Here is a 26,695-nt window from a genome sequence, read left to right as displayed (position 1 = left end):
GTGACCCGCTACAATACGTATAGTATAAACTAGCTCTTCCGAATGGCGTAAAAGCACTTAGAGTTGCATTACATCGCTTACATTTTGCATAGCTCTCTCTTTAAAATGACTGTATCGATAACATTTTTGATATTTCGATGAAGGTCCGAGACACACCATCAGTCGCCACTTTGAAACATCAGCCATCGTGACTCAACAGAAGCGTTTCAGTCGTAAGGCAGGTGTGTTTTATTGTCATTTGTGCAATGGGTTGTATACGGTTACATGCTTACTTCGATACGTGCGTACAATTCAGCTATAATGTATATGATGTTTCCGCGCTCCTGGGCTTTCCTCCTTTTAGCTGCAGTGTTTGGACTGACAGTTGCATGCGGTGACGGTCATGATGGTGTGCTGGCCGTGAGTGCCGTTGGCGCAAAGAACGGGTACGGTGAGCGGCGCCGTGTCCACCGCAGAACAGCACACACACTCCTGCTCGACGGCGTCCCTCTCCATGGAATATATAGACTTGCTCCCACATTTGCCCTGATGGATCGACAGGTGGACGGAGAACACGGAAAACAAGATCAGACTTTCTAGATCAGTGTTTCGCAACCACATTAGTGTGCCGGGAGAGATCGTCAGGTGTGCCGTGGAAAAATGCCCACTTTCACCTGATTGGTCCGAAAATTATTTATCCAACGCGAATAATGTGTCTTCCTATGTCTATGTGGGCAGCGTGCCCGTTCCATGGCAACGGGTAGTGAATTAATCTGTGCATCTGTGTATCAGAGTGATTAGTGACGCTTTGCGTGATATATTTTTAAAATAAAAAGTACTTTATCTGCGTAAACAAACAGGCAGCGTTGTTGAAAAACTACCAAGACGAGTGAGAAAGCAGTGAAAGCTGCTACAAAGTTGCTGAACTCGTCTGTAAATCCAAACGGCCACACATCGTAGCAAAACATTAATACTACCTGCCGGCAAAATCATTGTAGAAGAAATGCCCGGCGTTGCTCTGGCGTTGATAAAGAAATAGCCAGTTCTCTCAAATAATACAATTTTCAGACATATTGGTGACATGTTTTCGGACATTGAAAAAAGTTTTCTGGAAAAGTTGCACATCAGTGGGAAATTTGCATTGCAACTTGCATTGCAACAGATATTAGATATATTAGATTTCACACTAAGTAAATCGAGACTACGGTTTCCTTCTAATTTGTGAAAAAATGATGTTTTTGAGTGGTGTGCCGTGTGATTTTTCTAATGTAAAATATGTGCCGTGGCTCAAAAAAGGTTGGGAAACACTGTTCTTGACCGACCGGAGCGGCCGAAACGAATCCGTGTTCGCTTTCAGTCGCTCACCTCGCAGTAGTGCAGTTCTATTTTTTGCTCCGATTGGCAATCATCCACCCTGATGTAGTTGAGCATCCCCACCGTCCTCCGACACTCCGGCTCTGTGCCTTCACACCAACGCAGACGGAATATTGTTATACTCACACCCTTCCGGTTTGGTCAAAAGAAGCACAAGAAAACCTCTACTTACACGTCTCACAGCAGCTCGTCCCAATTTGGCTTATCTTTCCCTGAGGAGAAATTAAAAAAAGAAAGAAGAGAGACGTCATCAAAAGAAAGGAAAAGTCCGAGGAGAAAGGTGAGGCGTGACGCAGTTGTACCCCCTGATCCAGACATTCTTGTCGATTAAAGGGTGGGCAGGTGGTTATCCTGGTCTGCAGGACTAGACCTCCTTTATCGTTTACACCGCAGGTATAGAAGTTGCAACCCTCCTCCTTCGTCGTGTTCACCTAGAAAAGTGAGTGTTACAATGTCAAACACACGCTCTCAAATATACATGCATATAAATATACGTTCATGAAATGATATATACAAGTCACAGTCTTAATGGGTAGCTTTCCCTGGGAAATTAGATCAGGTCTTCCTGCTAAGTTCTGGGTCAGGAGTTCAATCCCCAGCTTGTTATGTGCATGTGTCGCTCCTCAGGAGAACTCGAATTGTAGCGGATAAAGGAACGGGAGGCGAAACAACAGCACATTTTCGCCACTATTTAAAGGGCTCCATGGAAACGGACGACAATATTTGGAATATTGTGCGGTACAGTATTTCTCAAATAATTTCGTCGTTCTGACGTCCTCTTCTTTGCAAAGATAGTTCAGTACCTCCAGACTGATCAGCTTCCCGTCCGGCCGCTTCAAGATGCACGCGGTGGGGACGCAGCGGCCGCAGCAGGCGTCGGCCTCCTTCTGCATAGTGTAACCCTAAAACATTTTTTCATACTGCACGTCGGTTCACGGTTGAATAACAAAAAAGGCAATTGGCGTACAAGGCGGGACGATTGCAAGTCAATAATGCGGCGATCACTTCTTTGGATGGAGCGGATCATAGAAAAAAGATGTGCCGGTAGTTTTATGATGAGGATACGAGAAAAGCAGATTTGAATTAAATGAATCTCTGAATGATTGATGATAATGGCGACAATGATAACGAGGATAATGATGATGAGGGTAATGGGGAGGATGATGGGGATGGTTACCATCGCACAAGTGGAACAGGTGGTTTTCCTGCAGGAGAGCTTGTATCTCTTTATCGCGCCGTTCTCCACCAAACACTCGCAGCGCGTGCACGCGTCAACCATCATCCTCTCTCCTGCCTGGAAACACGAAAAGGGCGAGCGAGTGTAACGACACTCTTGTGAAAGAAGATAAATGTACAATTAGAAAACTTACTCCAATCAAAGTGCGGTTGAGGATGCAGACGTCCATCGGAGCTGCAGGTAGGAGATAAACAAAGGTCACTGCGGTACAAGAACCCTGCTTTGAGAGGTCAGTTTAAAATAATTGACAACAGGTTGACCTCTGCTGGAAAGATGATGTAACTGCATTTTTTAAATTTTTATCTATCTATCTATCTATCTATCTATCTATCTATCTATCTATCTATCTATCTATCTATCTATCTATCTATCTATCTATCTATCTATCTATTGTAACTTCCCATCATTTTTTTCAATATTTTTTTCACCAGTTCATTTGTATTGTCTTTGTGGTAAAAATAGTGTTTCATGTGCGTCACCGTGAACCGAAAAAATCGAAACATTTAATAATAGGGAATGTGAAAAATGACGGTTATAGAGGACACAATAACAAGTGAAACTTTAATATTTCCTAATGTGTCATGGATGAATACAGTTTCGATTAAAGGGGCTGACTAGCAGAAGTTGGTGCGGAGGATCGATTGCATGAAGTGATCGGTGGATTCTGATTCTGTGGTCATGAAACATCAGCCAGAAAACAGAGGGTAGTTAGACCATAATGTGTTATAGATGGAAAAATAAGAAAGAGAATTACGAGAAAATCTGCCTTGTGAAACTGAGACTGGTGATGAAGATGAATAAGTTACTTGATGAAAAGGTGATGCACCTTGATAACCCGGGTTCGATGGCTATAGACTTGAAAAATCAGCACGGAAACACACAAGTCACTGTCCTGACACAACTTGTTATACAATCATTCCCAGCTCTGTGTGCACCTTACAGTATATTATGCACATTACAGAGTATATATTCAGTACTTATCCATCCATTGTATATATATATATATGAATATGCATTGGTCTTATACGGGTCTGTCCTTTTCCAACCTTTGCTGTATATAAAGCTTAGTTATACTTTAAGTTTCGTATTTCTTTTTAAATATGCACAGTGTTTCTTTAAGTAACTCCCATTTCAATTTAGAATCCGTCTATCGATTAATTGACCGACCGACCTGCCTACCTATCCATCCATCCATCCATCCATCCATCTACACTTAATAACTAATGTATTCGAGGCTTGCTGATACTGGTGTTCTCTGAACTTTATATTGATTTTACCGCTCATAGTTTCGCATGAATATCAATGCATGTGCACGTGTGTTTACCGCAGTGGCAGCGGGGGCAGCAGTCCTGCTTGTCGCAGCGTAACTCAGTTCCCAGTGGGCAGGATGGAGCATCCATATCGGAGCAGCTGACGTTCGTGGCAGAAATGAACACCTCGTCGTTTACCCTCACACACTGATTCAACACGCACTTATCGCTCGGAGAACGCCATTCCTCCCCCACCTATAAACACACCAAATCGAACACGCTTGCAGTAAGCAACATGTTGCCTCCGCTGGATGATGAAAATCCGTTGGATTATAAATCAGTGCGTCTGTCGATTCAATGAACTTTTACAAAGTAGAAATAATGATGTAAATGTAAAGAGTGTGTGCACGCACTCACACGTCTGAGTTTTTGTCCAACCATCGTGTCTCCCCGCAGCTGTCCCTCTCTCTCCACGCAGCTGGACGGGATGCATTTGCCACAGCATTCCCCAACCGACGGTGTGTATATCGAACCCTTCGATGCAGGTAATATGTATACAAATAAGCGGACGGAGACACACAATCCTGGCTCTGAATGTGTGTGTGGAGCCGTCTTACCAGAGGGCAGGTCTGTTTGCACACAGGTGGAGTACACTTAGCAACGTGCAGCGAAGTGGCCTTGTCCAGCAGCTCACTGCAGCTGCACCGCTCACATCCTTCGTCCCACTCGCTGCCGACGGCGTGAGCCACGCCGCCGACCACGCACACCTGCGGAGACGGGGTATTTCAAATAATGCAACTGGTTTTAAGATTGAAAAAAAAGGTGCAAAGAAACACACACACTCACATTGTCCGGCAGGCAGTTGATCTCCGTGCAGCCGCAGTCGTTGGTAGAGTAAGATACGATGAACCCAGAAGGGCAGGTGCGGGTGGAGTTCTGGCAGCTACACACACATTCATAAACGTCGCAGCATTTCGTTTTTCTGACCGACAGCTTGCGATGTGTGACACATGGCGGGGGAGCCCGAGGATCGCAGTCTTCCTTTTTGCAAACTAAGGGAAATAGATGAAGTGACAACACAGGAAAGAGATCACATGTATATTACGTGCTTGGTGTCTGTCTGTGCTAATGCTGCAGCAGAGGGATTCCATGTCATGGAGAATTGTGCAAAGGCCCTACCGCACTCATGACGAGGTTGACATTCTCCGGGGTTTTTCAGAACCGCTACCTCGCCGTCCTCACATTTAGGCACTTCGGGCAGGTCGCAGTTCAACTGATCACACACTAAAGATACCAAAAATGAAAAATTACGCTTGATTTTCCGGACATAGGTAACTGCGTTGTTGTCCTGTGAACATTGACTGATGAGTTCTATAGATATAAATTGGTAAAAACATACAATATGATATTTCACGTTTCAGTTTGAACTGATATATGGATAGTACATGTGTGTGCATCTTCAAATACTTGAAAGTTTCAGTATGGTTACATAGGTTACAGTATCGTGTAAATAAAAATGAACGGGAACAACCTAGTTTACCTTGAGGAACATAATTTTCAGCAAAAAAAAAACCAAAACAATAACTTGTTACTACAAGATTATTTTGATAAAACCATGCCGTCATGCCTACCTCAAGATAGACATACCATAATATTAGATTATTGTGTTACACATACCGCATTCATATTCTGGGCAGCACTTGGATCCCTGTTTCTCCTTTAGGATTTCACAGGGTCCGCACACTGGAGCTACACGCACACACACACACACACACGCAAACACACAAAAACACGCGCGCACACAAAGCGCTTTATTGTATCTCTATACAGATGCACCCCAACGCAATGGTGGCAAAATTCAAAGACCATAAAAGTAGAAAAGTTGCAAATACATGCCTGATATTTCATCGCAGGGCCGGGCAGTGCAGTTGATTCGTTGTTGGTCCAAACACATACAAATTAAACACGGGTTGTCTTTGGGTACCCAAGTCTGCATGTACTGTACAAACAAAAGGAAAGCGCTTACTTATATGTTTTATTGCATAACAATTCAGTAGAGGGCAGTCAACACACATTAAATAGAGAGCCTGCACAAGACGGCTCCGAACCGAATTCACTTCTTGGGTTTATTTCACGCGTCTTTCACACACGCTAGCATGTTTTTTTTCCATATCGTATTCTACCTTGTATCTGTTTGCGTGTTGGTCGACGCACTCGTTGCACGCTTCCGGCGGTATACATGCTCCAAGATGCATGACTGTTCCTCCAGTGCAGAAACAGCCTTCAGTAGGCGTGTCCATACAAGATGCATTGTTACCCCGGGCAACCGACCAGTCACCTCGCATCGACTGTAAGCCTTCACAGTCGTCAACACAACCCGTCCGACATGCATTGTACTCCATAGAGCCGGGGCACTGAAACGCTGCAGCAGAGAAGGTAAGGTTTATTTCTAGACATGTTAAAAAACAATAATCGCCCTCTGAATCATGCAAGTTTCTGCACACCAGAAACAACTTACGGCAGAGATGAGGGCTTCTCCAGTCGACACACACACCCCTCTGTCTACAAAGGCGTGCATAGGCGGAAATGAGCTCACACACATCAGATTCCTCGCACACCTGTTCCTCACATTTGGCCAGGAACACTTGAACAGGGATGTGTTCGTGACACTGTCGAAACACCTCGGAGCGTAAGGCCTGACATCCCATCAATACCCCGGGTACACACACGGCCTTAGGTTTCGGCAGGCACGCGCTGCCCTCTTCAGCCACGGTCCAGTCAGAGACGAAGGCGAACTGGTCTGGGGTTGAGCTACCGTTACGCAAAGAGAGAAGGTTGGCTTTCTCCTCCTCACAGGCACCTGAGGAAGTGATTGACCAAAACAGGAAGGGGGGGGATTTGTGACCGAGGCAAACTAGTGAGAGGAAAGGTCGAACTTAGCTTGCAGTTGTTAAAAGAGACGGGTTGTTTTTATGTTACCACAGAGTCCAGAGGTGTGGCCAACGGCGTTGGAACTGGACAGCGTGATGGTGAACTCATTGCTCTTCGGGGTGAATGTGAGCACGTAGCCTTGGTCCGATTTGAGCTGCAGCATGACTCCTCCATAACGCACCAGCTCCAGGCCACCAGACCACCATGGCAAAGCAAGCTCCTTCTGGTCATAATACGCCTGCGCGAACAAAAACAAATACCCATGGGTCCATGAGTTCCCGATCCCTCGCAAACCCATGCATCACCGGCTTACCTTCATGTCGTCCTTCAGCAGCAATGTATGTTTCCCGTGTGTCACCTCCATGGCTTTCATGCAAACGTGGTTGTAATTTGCTGAGTCTTCGCAAGGTCCACTGTGGAGCCTGACCTCTGACCCCTCATTGGCACTTCTGCTGACGGTGAGGATCGTGTAGGAGCACAAACCCTCCCCATCCAGCCTCAAAGCCAAGCTGTCAAATCTCACCACATGATTGGTAGAGCTCCCCAAACAAACGCCTGCAAAAACACAATTGCAGCAAGAGGGCAGCATGACACATGGGAAACACTTTACGTGATAGGAGCAGATGGAAATGGTATCGCTTTAACACTGTCTGCATCCCCATTAGTGGGCTTAAAATACATGAGATAAACAGAATGTTATGAACACTGTATGCTATTTGAGAGTCTCAGTCTACATACAAGGGCATTCCCAGTGGCAGGAGCAGGCCCCCTGGACTTTGACAGGCGGTATATTGTTTCTGCACGCTGGCGGCTCCAGTCTGTCACAACTGACTTTGTGGTTCTCTACTGTTACGGTCCCAGTTGGATTGCACAGTACGAAATGACAGCCGTCCTCCAGCAGCCATGATTCCCCTGGCTTGAGCACAGATATACAATGATAACCATTTGTTATTCAACGCAAGTAATGCTGTAAATGCTATGCGATGTTGTGCGTTGCAAGGCTAAACTCACTTTTCTTTGGTTTCCATTATCATCAACACACACTCGGGGTGGACCAGCTTAAAAAAATCCAAAACAAAGAAGCCAATCAATTATCACGATGAAATCATAACGTATTTTTCAAGAAATACAATAAAAATGATTTGAGTTTGTGTAATGTTAAGCTATTTTGAATGCATCTGAGCACCTCTGCACATTTTTTCGGTGTAACCATGATCCAAAGTCAGTAACATCAATAACTGATCCATGCTGTTCAATTGCAGAATGTTGTCTCTCGTTTGTCCGAGGATGTCAAGCTCTTTGCTGTCATAGTTCTGTCCCACGCCGATGGGGAACACAGAAACACCTAAAGAGCAAGACGACTGTTAATGGCAGACCGGTGTGGCAGGGAATACCGATGTTAAGAAAGCAACGAGTCAATCTCGCACTCTTTCATCCCATTTGGATTTGGGCGGTGGCTCAATCACCTGCTGAAAGAGCCTCATTCGATGCGTCTTGGACATTATCTGTGGACTTGTCAGTCACCAGCATCACTACAACCTTGTTCACACCCACTCTTCCGCCACTGACAGGTGAGACAGCAGTGTTCACCGCTAACCGGAGTGCTGCGCCTGCAAAACGCACATAGGAGGAAAGTTGCATGAATCCGTAAAGAAGCGTGCATGTTTGTTTGTATGTCAACTACCGAGTGCGGGGGCAGCAGATCCCCTTCTTGGTATTCTGTCCACCAGGTTCAAGAGGCCTGATTTGTTGTCTTCCGCATTCCAGGTAAACTCCACTTCACTTGGCTCTCCGTACTGAATCACACTCACTCGAGTGCCGTTCTGACCTGTACACATGACCGAGGAGTAACGACGAGAGAGGGTGAACCAGAGAAGAAGTTTTTGGTTTCTCTGAAAAAATGTCCAAAAACCAATAGGGCACTGGACAACACCTACCAATGTCAGCATCTCTGATGAAAGCTTTGACAAATGTCTTCATATCCTCAAATTGCTCACCAGCCCTGAGCAGGAACAAAACATCCATGGGCTTCTTACAAGGCACTGCACAAAAACACGTTTTTAACTAGTTAGTAAAAGCTGAGGACTTGACGTGGACTGAACGAGCCAAAGGAACGAGTCTTTTGTACCTGAGGGCGGGAGGGTCGGGAGGGTCGGCAGCGTCGGGAAGCGGGGTGTGATTTTAGTTCGCGTGATATTGACAATACGGTCGACCAGTGGCGACAGGTGGTCGTAGTCCTTTATCATTATTGGTTTCTGGGGGTTGCTGAATGGAGACAAGTCCATCTCGTTAACTTTTGTCCCAACTCCAATGGGATACGTATATGTATTGACTGCTGTGGATGGGGGACGCATGACTGTGTCAGTAGGAGGGTTTTCTGTCACTAGGAAGACCAGCTGAGGAGGTGCGGGACTCTGCGGTGGTTGGACTTTTACTAGTTCTTCATAGGATCTATTGATAGCCATCCCTGTGTTCGTCTTACTTCCACCCCTCAAGCGAATCTGCCTCAGCCGTTCCAGAAGCAGCGTCTTCCGCCGCCTCAGCTCCCACTGATGGATCTCCACTGTCACGGTTACCGAGTACTGGATGATAGTGATTCGGATGACCTCCTCCTTCTCCTTCTCGATGAGCTTGGAAATAACTTCCTCCACGAAGGTGAGCGACTTATTAAAGTTGATCTCCCCAACTGAATCGGAGCCCTCGACAATAAATGTCAAGTCCACGGTCGGGGAGGTGGGAGATGGCAACGTGGTAAACAAAGACGGACCAGCCGGTACGGTGGATGCAGGAGTGTTGAAGAGGTGTTGGGTGGGGTTGGGCTCTGCAAGAACAATCGGCCTTGTGGTTGTTGTCTTTTGGAGGGCGATTCCTAAAGGTGACAATGTCACACTCTTCACCTCCTCAGGGTCCATCCCCAGCGTGCAGAGATAATCGTTCACGTCTAAAAATCGGTCGGGTAACTCCCATACACTGCTGAGTATGTAGGCCCTATTTTCCGGGTTGGCTTTGGTAATATCATTAATCTGTGCCACATTGACTCCTGGACCAAGTGCAATTGTCAGCGTGGTGATGGCTTTCTTGTGGAGCATCTTAACAATCGGACGCACAGAGCGAGGGTTGGCCGTTGCGGTCAAGATGATGGCAACGCGGCCAGCGTTGTCGCGCTTGTTTTTGTCGTAGATGTTGACCGCCAAATATTTTACGGCCTCGTCCAAGAAGGCTGCCGATCCTCCTGCATATTTCAACTCATTCACAGTCTTCTTGAACAACCACTTTTGCACCTACAAGCATGACAAAATAATAAAGATATTTATGTCCGTGGAGGTTCACAGTCATTCAGGTCATGATGAGCTCCTGTCGTGGCAAATGCAATTGAATATCTTCACTTGAAGACCCCACATCCGAGAGGCTCCTTCGGTTCTGCGGAAGTGAAGAAGTTCAAGTCCAAGTGAAGTGATTCAAGTTCAGTTGCCCCGACAAGAAAAGAAATTTACTTCCTAATTCTTTGCAAGTTAGATCAATAAAGGATGACTGATCATAACTCTCAGGGTGCATGTTGGGGAATTGATATGCTAAAATATCATCATGTCATCTACCTCCAAGCTGTATGTTTTGACTCCGGAGTAGTAAAGCAGCACTGTGGCCCGAGTGTGCGCCGAGCCCATGCGGAATCGTTCAATTATGCTCAGTATGAACTTTTTGGCTTCCAGAAATTCCTCTTCGCTCAATGCTACTGAGCCGTCCAGTAAGAACGCTAGATCCATGGCGCGGTCGCACATGCCTTCTGGCATCAAGGTGGTGAAAGGCAGGGTCGTGTAGGTAGCCCAGGTGGGAGTCGGCGTTGGAGTGGTAAACATATTCAGTGAGGTGCAGTCTTCACAACTCAACGTATTGTTCTGACAATGACTTAAAAAAAAGAAGAGCAACAGAACAAATAAGCGCGATGAATGAATTTTCACATCTTGGCATCACTTTGTGCAGAATGGAAAAAAAAAAGGCGGAGCTTGTTTCCCGTATTACCATACTGTGCAGCGGTTGGGGTCGTCATGATTGAGAAAAACTTTGTTGCCGTGGGAGATTTTCTGACCCTCGTGGACGCAGACCTTACACTCAGATGGATCGACGCAACGCATGGTCACTTCATCCAATAGCTGGCCTGAGAAATGCAATGATGATATTTGAGTTTGCGCAAAAAGACATCAATTATAATTTGAAATATCGCATGTGTACAAGTCTTTTGGCACCTTTGGGGCAGTTGGAATGACAGCCTTCCATACACGAGACAGGACAGTGGAGGGGATCTGGGTGCTGGCAAGTAATAGGACAGGAAGGGCCACAAGAGTTGTACTTCCACTGGCATAACTCCTCTCCTACGCCTGAGGTTTTAGGGTTCAGCTCCTCACAACTCATGGCTTTGGAAACAAACAGATTTATTTAACAACATTCTCACCGCTGCAAATAATCACGACCGCAGAAATACTTGTAAAATTTCTTGGAGATACTGTTGGGAGGAGAATTATAGAACATTACAGATTGTTGAAATGAAACGTTGAGTCAGATGGTGGAAAATCTCCATACAATTTTTATAAAGATGCATACAAAGATGATAAATATGAACTTTGGTTATTAGTAATAAATGTATAGACACATAAAGAGTAACAAAAAAACAGGAAAAATCATTGTGCTGATGATCAGCCCAAGTAAATAAAGTCACATTTAACACTCACGGCAAAGATCATTGGATCTCCAGCTGATGGGCAGACCGGCTTCTGAACAAGCCTGGGCGTAGGCTGCTATGGCGTCACAAAAACATGCACAATCTCCCACGGAGGGACAAGAGCATGCTGCTGTCACGCACATATCAACATACGTCTCCGGATCCACCTAAAGACGTACATCGTAGACCGAAGAAACATCACCAAGTGCCTGATGTGAACTCTTACATCGGGCATACAAGGGGTGTTCCGAACAGACTTACCCGGTTGTTGCATTCTTCAAAGAGGGGGCCGGTGAGCAGATGACACGACTGCTCCACCATTACCAGTTTGACAATGTCCATGTTACAGGGTTCTGGAATCTATATGTACAAGGATACCAATTCTTTGCAACTCAGAGTACTCATTATTAGAATATCGTGTTCCCAAATGGTCATGCAACAAATGCTCAATCAGTCCTCTGAGCTGTTCATAGTGTGATTATAGATATGGCTGCAAAGCATGTCTAAAACTTTATATAGCAGCCTACTCTAAAGCAATATCATATAAAATACCGAGCTATACCTCTGCTACATCTGCACAGCTGGGGACGACCTTCCAGGAGTTTCCAAAGTGAGAGGAGTCGATCTCCAGCTGGTTGTTGCTGCTCACTAAGTCATTGTTGATGTTTCCGTCAAAGTTACCACACAGACCACACAACCGACCCTGCTCACGGATGAAGGTGGTTAGTATAAAGCTCTGTGGGTGACAGACACACAGGAACTCTTTGGACAAAAGTAAATATAATATTCAATACCCTGTATGACGCAGACATGTGGACCAGGAGCCGGGTTCCCTGGTCCCAACTGATGGAGATGTCCTTCCCCAGCAGTAGAGTGTAAAACTGACCGGATCGAATAATTTCAACCTGGTAGTTCTGCGGCACCGGCCTCTTCATCCTGACCTGCAACAGAAGGAATCCGTTGGCACGGGATTTGCTCGGTCTTTCATTTGCATATCATGGAGCGAGGTTGTTTCTTTGAAAGCAGAACACGTGGAACATTTACGCCGCCGTGCTCTCATAATAAATTTGTAACTCATGACTGCATACGACAGGCACACGAATGTTGAAGGCATAATTCATTATCGTTAATATTTCATGTTTTCATTACCTCTCTGTTTCGCATTATGATCAACCCTCCATGGTAGTAGATTGAGACGGTTTTTGCGCAGCGATGCCCCAAGATTCCGCAAGCATCGTTTTCCACGAGCACACGGAAAAGAGACTCCTCTCCGTTGCACGAATCCTGGGGAAGGGTGAAAAGAAGTTGTTTTTTTTCTATGACTACTTTACAACATAGAACCCTCTCACTTTTCCCGACCTTCACTTCTTACCTGGACCAAGACGTACTGGCAGAGACCGGGGAAAGAATACTTGAGGCCGTCGAAGGTGATGTAATGCCCCTCCCCCACCGTGCGGCAAACACCGTCGCACATCTTCTCGGTGCAACGCCATTTTCTGTTCTTGCACACGCTGTAAAAGTGAAAGTGTATCAAGCAAGCAAGAGGCGGGTGCCCCCATACACACACACGCACACACACACACACACACACATACACACTCGCCCGTACATGCTAAACAGTCTTTACCAGGTGTTGCAGTCCATGGTTATGGTCTGCCCTGATTTGTATGGCCGGTTGTTATGGTAACAGGGACACTGTTCCGGTACAATGCAATCTCTGTGATGACGTACCTGAAATCAATTAGGAAATCAATCAGCTTATTACATTTTTTTCTCGGAACACACACACCAGAACGTCACACACACGCCGCCCCAACCTACTGTGCCGGGTGGACAGAGGCAGCCTGAGATGCAATTTTGAGAGACACAGGGAAGATCGAAGTTCTGGCATGTTCTAGCACACTCCAGACCTTTTTCCCCTGGATTGCACTTTGCTTGCACAAGCGGAGGAAGGCACCGGGTCGAACGCCGCTCTGCGTAAAGACACACGCACATGGACATTTTGTCGGGTCGGGGTGAAGCTGCTTATCACTTCCTGAATTTTCTGTTCATCCGAAGTTTCCACATTGCGGTTTGCATGATCAGATTTAGCCAGAATAAAAGGAAAGGTGTACAAGACAGTGGTGAGACCAGCGATGATGTTTGGACTCGAAACAGTTACAATGACCAAAAGACAGCAGGCAGAACTAGAGGTTGCAGAGATGAAGATGTAGAGGTTCTCTTTGGGAGTGACCAGGATGGATAGGATCAGGAATGAGTCTATCAGAGGAACAGCACATGTTAGATGTTTCGGAGAGAAGGTCAGAGAAGCCAGACTGAGATGGTTGGGTCATGTACAGAGGAGGGATAGAGAATATATTGGTAGATGGATGGTGGAATTGGAGCTGCCAGGCAAGAGGTCTCGAGGAAGACCAGAGAGAAGATTTATGGACGTAGTGAGAGAGGATATGAAGGTAGTTGGTGTGAGAGAGGAAGATACAGAGAATTGGGTTAGATGGAGAAAGTTGACTCACTGTGGCGACCCCTGAAGGGAAAAGCCGAAAGAAGAAGAAGAAGAAGAAGTTTTGCATGATCAGATTAGAGATTCACAATGTTCTCAACCAGGTAGGATCACAGAATAAAAGCATTTTTACCTCTGGACGGTGACACGTCATCATCATAGAAGAGGTCAGAGAGTAAATTGCTCGTTCCAATGGAGCTGCAGTGCATGGAGCCGTTCTCACAGACGCTACAAACAAGTAAAGAAACAGACACACGGATGCCATGAAAAATGACGCCTTGCATGGAGCTTTTTTACCCGACGCTTGTAAAGCGACGTACCAGAAGCCCTCCTGATCAGCGTAGATGTCCTTAGGTTGGTACAGCTGTCCATCATGCAGGCAGGTGCATTGGTCTGCCGTCACACATTCTCCAGAGTCACTGAGGTACTTCCCGGCCGGGCAAAAGCAGCCTTCTTCGCACACCCTCTGCTCGACGCAGCCGTCCTCGGCTCCGGATAGAGAGCGACACGTCCGGTCACAAACACTCCCGCAGGCCTCGTAGACCTGTCCTTCGGGGCACTCCAGCTCTGACAGGAACACATCAAATACAGTGCACGCCTTTTATTTTTAAAAACACCCAAACAGATTCCACTGGATACAGATATTTGTCAACTATTGTTTTCTGCACTCGTGTCAAAATAAAGGCTCATCGATGGATCTGCTAATCATGATCTACTTGAATTGAAGCTGACCCTTCTATAGCTACTTCCCACGGAAAAACTTTTGAGATTTACCGCAGAGTGTTGGGGACCTCCAGTTTAGCAGCACTCCTCTGGAAGCACAGGCTGCCGCATAGGTGGCCAGAGCGGAGCATAGGCACTTCTCGGCATCGGCGCAAGCGCAAACATCGTAACGGCAGAAGCGGCGGAAGGGAATGGGGTTTATCAGAAAGTGACACGCGCCGAATGGCTCCGACATCATCGCAGAACACCCCTTTTCTGCAAATCGCACTAAGAGAGCATATCAGATTAACATCCGGTTACTTTTTTGAGAGCATGTGCGTCTGCGTGGTTGCGTTTGCACCTCTTTTGGGGTTTATGGCACATGTATCAATATCATGTCCCTGAGCGGCTCTGCAGTCTGCGCTGATCCTCCAGGACTGGCCGAATGCTTGAGGACTCGCCTCGACCAGTCCAGATCCAGTCAAGAAGTCGTCGCCTTGGTTACCATTGAAGTTACCGCAGAGACCACATGTCCGCCCTGCCCATTGTTGTCCGAGCTGTCCCGAAAGACAAAGACGTGAGGGTTTAAAAAAGGGCCCAAAAAGCACATTGAATAAAGATACTCATTTGCTCATATTGAACCTTCAGGAGCACGCGGCCTCTTCCATCCCAGTCCAGACGAAAGTCATTTCCAAACTTTACAAACACAGAGGATTGGACGGATCTCTGGATAAGCAAGTGACCTGCAAGAATTAGACGTCAAGCATTTTGTAGTGGAATGGTCTTCTCGTCATCATGTTAGAGCGCTGACTATGATGTTGTGTAGATCCATGTTGTTCTCAGCTTCTGTAAGACATGGTTTGACCATCTCTTCCTGGCCCCGTAGGGTGACCTGTGACATCACCTATGATCTCAGTCCCATTTCCTCATTCTCCATGTTAAAATCATCAGCTCAGTTCTACCTCTTCCCGAGGCTGTTCTCTTGACCCTAGTTTGAAAGAATCCCGTCTCCTCTGGACATACAAGTTCTGCTCTCTCAGTCCTTTGCAGACAGACTATAGACATTTACACCCTCTATGGGTAGACTGAGTAGAGTGAGGACTAAATTGTTTCTACTAGAACTCAATTCTGGATCTTTCCAGTAACCTTGGGCCCTCACAAATATGGATTTTTCGTCTATCGAACCGCAGACTATAACAGAAACGTCTTGTCTTCATCGTGCTTGTGTGCTGACAATGATGCTGTATGGATCCATGTTGTTCTCACCTTCTGTAAAACATAGTTCGACTAACTTACCCGTTCCTGTAAGGTGACCTATGACCAAACCTATGACCTTGGTCCTTGTCGAAATCTTCTTGGTGTGGCTTCACTTGAAGATGTTTCACCCCTCATCTGAGAGACTTCTTCGGTTCAGAACTGAAGACACCTCTCAGATGAGGGGTGAAACGTTTTCAAGCGAAGAAATTCAAGTCCAGTTGCCTCAACATGAAGATTTTGACAATTCACCATGACCTGGATGACTGAGAACCTCCACAGTTATGACCTCACTCCCATTTCCTCAATCTCCATGTTAAAATCATCACCTCAGTCCCATCTCTTCTCGAGACTGCTCTCGTGACCCTAGTCTGAACAAATCCAGTCTCTTCTTGACATACAAGTTCTGCTCTCTCAGTCCTTTGCAGACAGACTCAGTAGACTTTTTGGGTAGACTAAGTAGAGTGAAGACTTAATTGTTTCTCCTAGAACTCAATTTTGGGTCTTCCCAGCAGCCCGAGGCCCTCGCAACTACAGATTTTTGGTCTACCTAACGGCATACCACGATGCATCGGGGTCTGGATATCCATGCCATCGACAGAGACGATGCCCCCATGCTTCAGCTTCACAATCATGTTCTCGAAAGAGGGCAGGCTGAGTGTGACTGAGCGTGTGCATACAGAGTCCCGGTCATCTGCACACTGAAACACAAGACAGGCATACGAAATGACAAACAGTAAAAAAAGTGTGTGACATGATTGGGGGAGAAACTCAAATTACCTGCACATTCTCGATAATGACGGAAAACGCATTCTCTGCACAGTCCCTCGCGAGCAGATACTGGCAAATTTCGGTGAAGGTGAAGAACTTGTTGTCAAAGGTCTTGAAGTGAGACTGGCCCACCACCAGGCATTCACCTGCAGACCAGACGGGACGGAATAATGATCGGACCCGTGACTCAGTGAATGGAAGAATTTGTCTCTGACCCGGGTTCTCTCACCAGAGCAGCCTTCATTGGTGCATTCCCAGGAACCATGACGACAAACGCTGCGGGACAAAAAAAAAAAAGGCAATTTTGGATAAATCTGTGCAGCGTGCATACTTGCATCTCGGAGCGTCTTACGCTGGGCTTACACCTTAGGATTCTCACAGTCCTAGACTTAAAAATTAAAGTCAGAAGGAAATATTACGAGTCTTTAGGAAGTCTTACTGGAGTTGCAGCGTGTACCTGTCACCTCGATCGTTAAGTTTAAGGTGGTCTTACAGTGCAAGAGCGGTTGTAGATCAGTTTTTGCCTGGTCTTGGGTTTACGATAGAATCAAATATCAATATTACCGCAAGTCTTTCAGTCTTTACGGTAATGTACCACAACAACCAATAGATGAGCTCTAACAAAACCGGAAAAAAGAAACCTGGTGGACAAACAATCACCAGAGCGGTCGTAAGACGTATGGGCAGTGTTACCAGGTGTTGCAGTCCAGAGAGATAGACGATCCTGGAGGGAAGTGCCGCCCCATGTGAATACAGGAACATTCGGACACCTCCACGCAACGACTACCATCCAAAACTTTGCCGGCTGAAACACACACACACACACACACACACACACACACACATGCACACACACCGTGTTATGACCAAGAATTGCGGATGAATAAACGGGAGCTAAAAAGAGTCTGTGGGTTACCAGGGCATGTACAGCCGTCGACACACTCCTCCTTACAGACCTCTTGGATGTGGAGACTATGGCACGTTGTGGAGCAGGACTTGGTGCATTCGCTGTACTGCATCCCAACGGGACATCTGGGGACTGTCCATTCACACACATTTAATATTTAAATGATCCCCTTCCCTGAAGGTAATTTGACATACTTACAGCATTGAGTCTCCTCCATCCAGCCTTGTAAAACCACACCATGGGCATGGCATGTGCGAGCGTACTCCAACAGGATTGGACAGTAGCAGTCTTGACCTTTGCCCTCGTCACAGTGGCACACCGTCTCCTGACACAGCATCAGGAAGGCCTCGGTGGAGACCAGGTGAGCACACGGCAGGAACACGCGTGACGTCTGCAACATGCTACAGCTGGACAGAATCTGTAAACACAACCCACGTGAAAAAAAGAAAAATAAGGATAGATATGACCATAGCGGCTCCCTCTATGGTGGCGTCTTCCAAATTTAGCCTACAATATAAGCTCTGTTTCAGATTAAGGTGGAAAATTAAGGGGGAAAATTCGCATTTTGATGCACTTTCAGTGGCTGGTCTGAGGAACATAGGTTGATGGGGAAATCACAATGCAAGCAGGGCTATTCTTTTATAGGAGAAAAAAATGGTTTTGTGAGACGTAAACATTCATTTTGTTGGGACATTTTGCAGAGGAACGATATATGCATGATTAATAATCTATGTTGGAAATATCTAAACCTAAGGTGCAGTGTGCAAAGTGTGTCCCCACTCAACAGATATACAAGAATCTATTAAGATATAAAACCTTTTTAAGTTGTGAAGTACAATGCATAGTGCCTCAATATTTTACAAAAATAAAAAAGAATTCCAAAGTGTGAATACTAAAAATCTTAACCCTCTCCAGGCAGATGTTGCAGATTTGCGACAGCTAAATGCTACTTAGCTAATTACGCCACAACTTAATTTGAGCCTGAGAGGGTTAATAAGAGATTTCGAATGGGAAATAAATAAAAAGAAATAGCACCTTTCTGGAAGGTGATATTAAAGAAACTGGGAGAGTGGTTGGGACAAAAATAACCAGAATATTCATTGCTTTGTCACCTGGTAGATAGATTGGATTCACCTGATGACAGAGACTGCATCTTATGAATAAAATGATTGCCAGGACCGACAACATGAAAAGAAAGTTTCATTTCTCTTATATATTGAGGGCTAGTTATGTAAAAGATACGTTGCAATTTACATAATAAGGAGGGGCATTGTCTTTTTATTTTAGTTTTGACTGCCTGTTTGTGTTTTGTTTTGTTTTGTTGTATATTTTTTTAGGTTATTTGTATTATTTATTGAAAAATAAATAAATACTTAAGTCACAAAAAAAGGACCATTTCTAAAAAGCTTGATTTTTGGTATTAAAATAGAAACAGCTGCTGTGTCTTATCACCATTAATATATTCACTGATAAATTCCCAATATATTGCTATTATTAGCAACGGCTAAGCAGAATTTTCTTTTGATTATAATGCGGTTAAAAAGGTGAGACAAATGAGAAAAACTTTATCTTGGAAATTTAAGGAAAGCAAATAACAGAGCCTCAAAAAAATGTCCATTAGCATTATCAAGTCGTGGCCAAATTAGCTAATAACTTAGTGAGTGTGTGTGTGTGTGTATGTGAGAGTGTGTGTGTGTGTGTGTGTGGGTCCAACCAGTGAGGTCTCCTTTGAACTGTTGCAGGAAATGCCAAGGTCCATGACCCGGTCACACACTTGATCGGCTCCCTTCATGGCCCATGAATTTGCGAAGTCATAACTGTCCTCTGCCAGGAACCCTGCGATTACACACACACACACACACACACACACACACACACACACACAAACACCCACGTACGCACACAAAAAATGTTGACAGATTTCTCCTTAATCTCATCCTACCACTGGTCTCTCTTTTGCTTGTGTGAAACATTTTTATCTTTTCCTGTGCCGAGCTGCTACTCTTCCTGTTCCCGAGTGTTTCTGACACAAATCATTTCCTAAATTCCAGAACAGACGAATGTTCCTGCCACTCGCTCAGCTCACGCTTACCTTCCTGGGCCGTGTATTCGTCGGCCGTCGCCGAATTGAAGTTGCCACAAAGGCCGCAGGTGCGGTTGGCGTGGCGTTTGTTCAGCGTCAGGGCGATGTTAGCCGCGCTGTCGATGGTGACGACAAAACCGAACACCTCGCTCCAGAGTTTGTACAAGCCGAGCTCCGTGCCCACAAACACAGAGTGAGATGCGTAAGGCAGGGACAGCCTGGCGAAAAAGATACATTTTTTTAGCCGGTCACTAACAAAATGTGCGCATGCATGTGCATATTTTTGCAGCTTTATTGTTAATTTCTCCACAAATGCAGAAATTTCTCGCTAAAATGCACATTAACAGTAAAGTGCAGAATATTCATGAAGCTATCGAGTACAAGGCCCTGGTGTGGAGGTCAGAGCAGGATGTTCTTCCTGAGGGGGCCGAGGTTGTTTGGCGTCTGTAGCGGGCTCCTCAAGACCTTCCACCAGTCTTTGGTCGCCAGCGCCCTCTTCTACGGCTCAACAAGCTGGTGAGGAAAGCCCACTGGGAGGTGGGAGTGGAGTTGGACGATCTTGCATCGGTTGGGGTGAAGAGAGTGAAGGATAAACCCGGGAGCTATCCTAGGTGATCCTTCCCGCCCCCTGCATGACAAGCTGGGGCCGATGGGCAGCTCATTCGGCCAACTGCACATCCCACCCCGGTACAGAACTGGATGCTGCAGACGCTCCTTTGTGCTCACGCAAGTCTGTATCACAGCAGCCCCAACAGCGCTTTGACCGGAGGTGCATCTGGGCGACCACTACCTCGCTTCCACACTCATTCACCCTTGTTGTTGTCACTCCATTCTCTCCCTGTTTATCCAATTTTTCCCTTTGTTTTTTTTTTTTTAATTTTGCTACCATTTGTATCCTTCCTGTTGTTTTTGTCATTTTTTTCTCCTATTTTTTATGTCTCTTGTATTTATATTTATATTCATATCTATTGATAATGTTATTGTTGCACCTCTGTGACAAACGATTTTCCCCTACAGGGTTCAATAAAGTAACTATCTTATCATAACTTAACTTAACTTAACTTAACTTAACTTAACTTAACTTAACTTAACTTAACTTAACTTAACTTTACTCTACTTAACTCAATTTAACTCAACTTAACTCAACTTAACTCAACTTAACTCAACTAAACTTAACTTTAATCAACTTTGCTCAAAGTAACTTAGCTTAACTCAACTCAACTCAACTCAACTCAACTCAACTCAACTCAACTCAACTCAACTTAACTTAACTTAACTCAACTTTAGTCAACTTAACTTAACTTATCAAGAGCATGCAGGTACAATCTACTGATACTGAGGTGAAAGGATGACAGAGATTTCACTCAAAAAAATACATAAATGTCATTTGAATGTAGAGAGTAGCAGCAGAGGTTTCTGTGCAGTTCAGTAAAAAACACACAAACAATAGCAGGATGATGATAGCAGGTGAGATGAAGAGAATTTAAAGACATAAAAGAAGACAGTATTTAGAATATAATACAGTAGAAGGATGATGGATATTTTACTGCACAAACATTGCTATGGTAATTGGGCACATATGGAGACAGACATAAAAGCAGCCCCACATTAAATTCTCAGCAATTTCGGGTCTCCGATGAACGTTCTGCATATTTTTTTTTCACTGTTGAAGGAAACCGGAGAACACAGCGATCACCTAAACAGACGCAGGAAGTCCACACAGGAAAGCCTGCCCCGGACAGAATTGAACCAGCGACCTTCTCGCTGTGAGGCTCGGGGCGACTTTAACTCATTCTGCAATCTTGAGGGTTGTTTTTTGCGTCTCGCCAGAGGAGTGATTCACAAGTCGCAAGATTATTGGCTGAATAGAATGAGAGGACGAAGGACGTTGGCAGGCACGACGCACTCCTTTACCTTTTTTCTCCTTGAGAGAGAAGCCCGTCGACGGACAGGTTCAGCTCATAGATGTCCTCCAGAAACAGCGTGACTCCGGTTCTTTTGCCTCCAACAAACTCACCTGAAATCCAAAAATTTCACATTTTGTTTTCGATTTTTTAATTCCACCTCATTATTTGACCGGGTTTGAGAAAATCAGATTTATTTTTCTGTCTATTTTTTATCAGCACGGCAAATCCAAAATCTTCTGTCCCCTACTGTGACTGACCCAGCAATGTGAAGGAGCGATGGTTGCAGTCCCCCGCAAGAAGGTAGCTACAGTCTCCAGGGAAGTCATACAGGACCCCGTCAAATGTGTGGATGGTTTGCCTTCCAAACAAACTGCATCTTCCCGTCAGGTGACCTGCCGTGCAAACTGGACACACAGGAATCTCACCGCCGTGCAACGGGTCAACTCACACATAAATCACTTGATGTAATAAAAAAGATGGAAATTCTCGTTCGAAGGCTACCTGTCAGGTGCAGCAGGATACAAATTTTGCTCCACGTGCGCATCTGAAACAAACACGCAGATGTGTCATCGTTTTTCCGAGTTTGCGACACAAAACAAAATTCAGAATACCCGATCGTACCTCCATAGCTTCAGGAACGGAAATACCACGGAGCTACTGGAAAAAGCAAACACGATGCAAAAACAAACCGTCCCAAATCTTGCACAGCCTCACATGGTCGCGTGGTGAAGATCTGCCTGGAATGGTTGCAAAACTGAGATGCGGTTTAGGAACACGTTCGATGGAACGCGTCAGAAGCTCCGTTTTAAAGGAACTAAAGCGTTCCCGCCCAGCTTTCACTGACGAAACCCCTTCCCCTCACCAGGTTATGTCAAGAAGTGTAAGCACTCGGTGCTTTCAGATTGACACCATCAAACACATTCAGAAACACAATAGCAGGATATGCCCACTGATCGCCTGCATGAGTGATTAGTCTACGTTCTCAAATCTGCACCGGTGCCAACCCAAACAGTTCTTCTGGAAAACACTCTCGCTGCAGATAACTCACGCAATAACAGTTCTTTCGTTGAAGAACCAAGAAAACACATGACTCATCTGCGCCACGCGCATACACGGACTGCGTGCAAACACACACTAGGCTGGGACTGTGCTTTGACCTCTGAAAATCCTTCAGAAAACCACTCCTCACAACCTGACAGACATAATTGTGTTGATCTTGGCAATCATTGTTTTTTTGCATTATAACATCAACATGAAAATCTTGACATGAGTCATCAAGCAAAGGCCATTCATTTCCCATCAACCTGTTGTGTATCAATAACAGCCATCCTGACCAATCAAAAAGCTCTTTAGATTAGGATGTTCTTCCAAAAAACAGCAACAATACAAATTCCTTTTCACTCCTTTGAATGTTTTTTCTTCTTTGCTTTTAAGGCACATTTGTGGACCAAGGATGAAAACTGCCACTTGGATGATTCCAGCTCTCTTATATAAATGTTAAATAAATCTTGCATAATAATAAGATAAGATAAGATAAGATAAGATAAGATAAGATAAGATAAGATAAGATAAGATAAGATAAGATAAGATAAGATAAGATAAGATAAGATAAGATAAGATAAACTATTGATCCCCATAGAGGAAATTCCTTGGTCACAGTGCCGTAACAGTCATAATGTCAGAGAAAAAAAAAGGAAATAAATATGAATATAAATATAAGTATAGATATAAACAGAAAGGCAGAAGACAGGATAAAGCAAGACAATAGATGTCAACAACAACAACATCAGGGATGACAATGGGCAACATCAAGGAACAGTGAGGGTGAAAAATACACAACTTGAACTAAAGAACAATACAAATAGATTGACAAAAATGAATAGCAACGAATAGAATAACAAAAATAGGCAGGATGTGTGTGGGCTGGGACAAACATGGAGAAACAGCAGTGTTAGGACATAACGTGAGTGGGTGAGGTAGTGAATGGGGAAGGGTAGAGAAATTGTGAAATTGTGGAATACTACTAATAGTAATGATAATAATTCATGCACTCAGGGTTGCTGGATCTTATTCCAACTGTCATTGGATAAGAGGTGGGGTACAACTTGGACTGGTCAACAGTTGGTTGAAGAGCCACTGCACAAGACAGTTCACACGATTGGCCAAATTCGGGTCACCAATGAACCCTGCATTAAGGCTGTGGGGAAAAAAGAAGAAAACAGATGAAACTCCACAAAGAAAGGCACCCTGTGGGAATTGAACCATGAGGCAGATGTGCAAACCGCTAAACCGCCAACTATTTAATTTTTAACCAAAACTGTGCTTTTCACATTTTCCATTTGTAACATTAGAAGAATAGCCTCTTGGACAATTCTGACACTTTTATTTTAATGCCAAATTGATTAAATATTGTGTGATGATGATAATAATCAACTGTCAAATAATAATTTCATTCATTACATATGCATATACATACATATATTTGTATAGTGTGTAATACAAACTGGGCAACTGTAGGTCAAAGAAGGAGAGGAGGAGGGTGTGTTTGGAAGCAGAGACAGAAGTGGAAAGGCAAGAGTCTGGGACTGAGAAAAGGGACTTTGAATTTTGGGACTATAACAGGAAAAGGTAGAGAATTTGTTGACATGATGCAGAGAAGGACAATGGATATACTGTGTTTCCAGGAGACCAGGTGGAAACGTAGTAAGTCTAGAAGCTTAGGAGCAGGTTTTAAGTTGTACTATCATGGTAGACAAATAGAGAAACGGAGTGGGAGTTATCTTGAGGGAGGAGTTTGTTAGGAATGTTCTGGAGGTGAAAAGAATGTCAGATAGACTTATGAGTCTGAAACTGGAAATTGAAGGTGTGATGCTAAATGTTGTTGGTGGCTATGACCCGCAGGTGGGACGTGAGTTTGAAGAAGTTCTGGATTGAGTTAAATGCAGTATTTGCTTTGAGAACGCTAATAGAGAAGTACTGAGAAGGCCAGAGGGAGCTGCATTGATTTTTTTTTTTTACTAGACCTAGAATAAGCATATGACAGGGTGCCAAGAGAGGAACTCTGGTATTGTATGAGGAAATCTGGAGTGGCAGAGAAGTATGTTAGACTGGTGCAGGACATGTATGCTAGCTGTGAGACAGCGGTGCGATGTACTGTAGGGGTAACAGAGAAGTTCAAGTTGGAGGTGAGACTCCATCAGGGATCAGCTATGAGCCCCTTCTTGTTTGCAGTGGTGATGGACAGGCTGACAGATGAGGTTAGACAGGAAACTTCATGGACCATGATGTTTGAAGATGACATTGTGATCTGTAGTGAGAGCAGAAAACAGGTAGAGGAAAATCTAGAGAGGTCACAGCAAGACAGAATATATGTGTGTGAATGAGAAGAACTCGGATGGAACGGTGAGGCTACAGGGAGTGGAGATCAGGTACTTGGGGTCAACAGTGTAGAGCAACAGAGAGTGTGGAAAAGAGGTGAAGAGACGGGTTCAAGCAGGTTGAAATGGATGGAGATGAATGGATTGAAGACTATCGGCCAGAATACAAGACAGTGGTAGGACCAACAATGCTGTATGGCCTAGAAACAGTTACAATGACCACAAGACAGGAGGCAGAGCTGGAGGTCGCAGAGATGAAGATGTTGAGGCTCTCTTTGGGAGTGACCAGGATGGATAGGATCAGGAATGAGTCTATGAGAGGAACAGCACATGTTAGATGTTTTGGAGAGAAGGTCAGAGAAGCCAGAGATAGTTCGGTCACGTACAAAGGAGGGATAGTGAATATATTGGTAGACGGATGCTGGAATTGGCGCTACCAGGTAGGAGGTCTCGAGGAAGACCAAAGAGAAGATTTATGGACGGAGTGAGAGAAGATAGTGCTGATCTTGCGCTCCAATGGACTGAGGGAGGAAACCCACCAAACCCCAACAAGGATGAGAATTGCCACATGGATGATCCCAGAAGTTCTACAGTAACGTCAAATAAATCTTACATAATAATAATGATAATAATAATTGTAGCGATTGGAGGAAGTGTCAAGTTGCTGAGAGGCTGGGATAGGTGATAGGTCTCGTACATCGAAAGACGAGCTAACAAAAGATTTGCTGAGATGGAAGATGTCTTTTTCGTGGATTTATGGCACAGCAAAGATAAGAAACTCAGGAATACGTGCAGAACATAACATCAAAATAAATAACAACCATCAGAATTAAATATATTGAGGCCATCAAAAGTTCAGCCACGTACTCACTCCTGCCTCCCTCCCAGACAGCAGGTGAAACACTGTGTATTATCAAGAAGAGCAGCGCGTCATTGTAACCGATCAATTACCTATAAATCAATCAATCAATCAATCAATCAATATAAAGAGTAACAGACAAAATAGCAATAGTGTAAGCAAATATACAGTGATTAATATCAATTCATAATTATCAATAATTCAGTTGATTCCATAATTCAGATGGTAATAATACCGACGATGTGATAATGAAAACAACAACAATAATAATAATAATACTGATAATGGGATATGACAATAACAACAAAAATAATGTGATAATGACAACAATTACAACAACAATAATGATACTAGTGTGATAATGACAACAAGAACAATGATATTAGTAATGTGATAATAAGAATAAGAATAAGAATAAGAACAACTTTATTAATCCTGAAGGAAATTGCAGTGCCAGAGTTACAGAAAATATAACAGTAATAAATAATAAAAGAAAGGCAGAATTAGAAATAAAAATAAACTATAAACTATAAAGTTTTTCAGTTAATCTATAAAGTGTCTTAGTAAGCAGTGATAAAACTATAAGTGTCTTAGTAACAAGTGAGGTAAGGAGTGCACAATAGTATGATAGAAGGGAATATTATAGTGTAGCTGTTATGAGATGAGATGAAATATTGCACAGTCTGAAATATTGCACTTTTATAATGACAACAACAATAATAATGTGATAATGACAACAACAATAATGAGAAAACGACAACAATAACAACAATAGTAATAATAATGTGAGGACGACAATAACGACAACAGCAACAATAATAATACTAGTAATATGACTCAACGGTGA

At 44.3% G+C, this 26,695-nt stretch overlaps 1 protein-coding gene across 1 annotated transcript; it reads right to left on the bottom strand.

Annotated features, from left to right (window-relative positions):
* Positions 1 to 204: 204 nt before the first annotated feature.
* Positions 205 to 22,375, bottom strand: vwf (von Willebrand factor). Its single transcript, XM_086163742.1, has 53 exons — positions 22,234 to 22,375; positions 22,114 to 22,156; positions 21,870 to 22,016; positions 21,620 to 21,722; positions 19,715 to 19,923; positions 19,337 to 19,458; positions 17,821 to 18,040; positions 17,632 to 17,754; positions 17,409 to 17,520; positions 16,945 to 16,991; positions 16,725 to 16,861; positions 16,507 to 16,645; positions 15,333 to 15,433; positions 15,052 to 15,247; positions 14,763 to 14,978; positions 14,309 to 14,555; positions 14,122 to 14,216; positions 13,310 to 13,461; positions 13,116 to 13,219; positions 12,861 to 12,999; positions 12,638 to 12,772; positions 12,283 to 12,429; positions 12,051 to 12,191; positions 11,750 to 11,848; positions 11,499 to 11,655; positions 11,016 to 11,183; positions 10,792 to 10,927; positions 10,368 to 10,677; positions 8,900 to 10,052; positions 8,709 to 8,813; positions 8,456 to 8,599; positions 8,238 to 8,381; positions 7,958 to 8,116; positions 7,783 to 7,829; positions 7,510 to 7,687; positions 7,085 to 7,326; positions 6,820 to 7,009; positions 6,359 to 6,700; positions 6,024 to 6,262; positions 5,737 to 5,839; positions 5,518 to 5,589; positions 5,020 to 5,124; positions 4,687 to 4,892; positions 4,458 to 4,607; positions 4,258 to 4,374; positions 3,915 to 4,095; positions 2,724 to 2,764; positions 2,531 to 2,647; positions 2,157 to 2,255; positions 1,656 to 1,784; positions 1,526 to 1,565; positions 1,345 to 1,442; positions 205 to 525 (listed from the first exon to the last, which is right to left on the bottom strand). Exons 1-53 carry the CDS (start codon positions 22,237 to 22,239, stop codon positions 340 to 342), a joined length of 8,538 nt encoding a protein of 2,845 aa, XP_086019868.1. The 5' UTR covers positions 22,240 to 22,375; the 3' UTR covers positions 205 to 339.
* Positions 22,376 to 26,695: the final 4,320 nt, after the last annotated feature.

Source organism: Fistularia commersonii, chromosome 17 (assembly GCF_037954325.1).
Source record: "Fistularia commersonii isolate RoL2024-O1a breed Wild chromosome 17, RoL_Fcom_v1.0, whole genome shotgun sequence".
In the NCBI taxonomy this organism is placed as follows: domain Eukaryota; kingdom Metazoa; phylum Chordata; class Actinopteri; order Syngnathiformes; family Fistulariidae; genus Fistularia; species Fistularia commersonii.
Note: the sequence above shows the minus strand (reverse complement) of the source record. Positions and strands in the feature narration are given on the sequence as shown.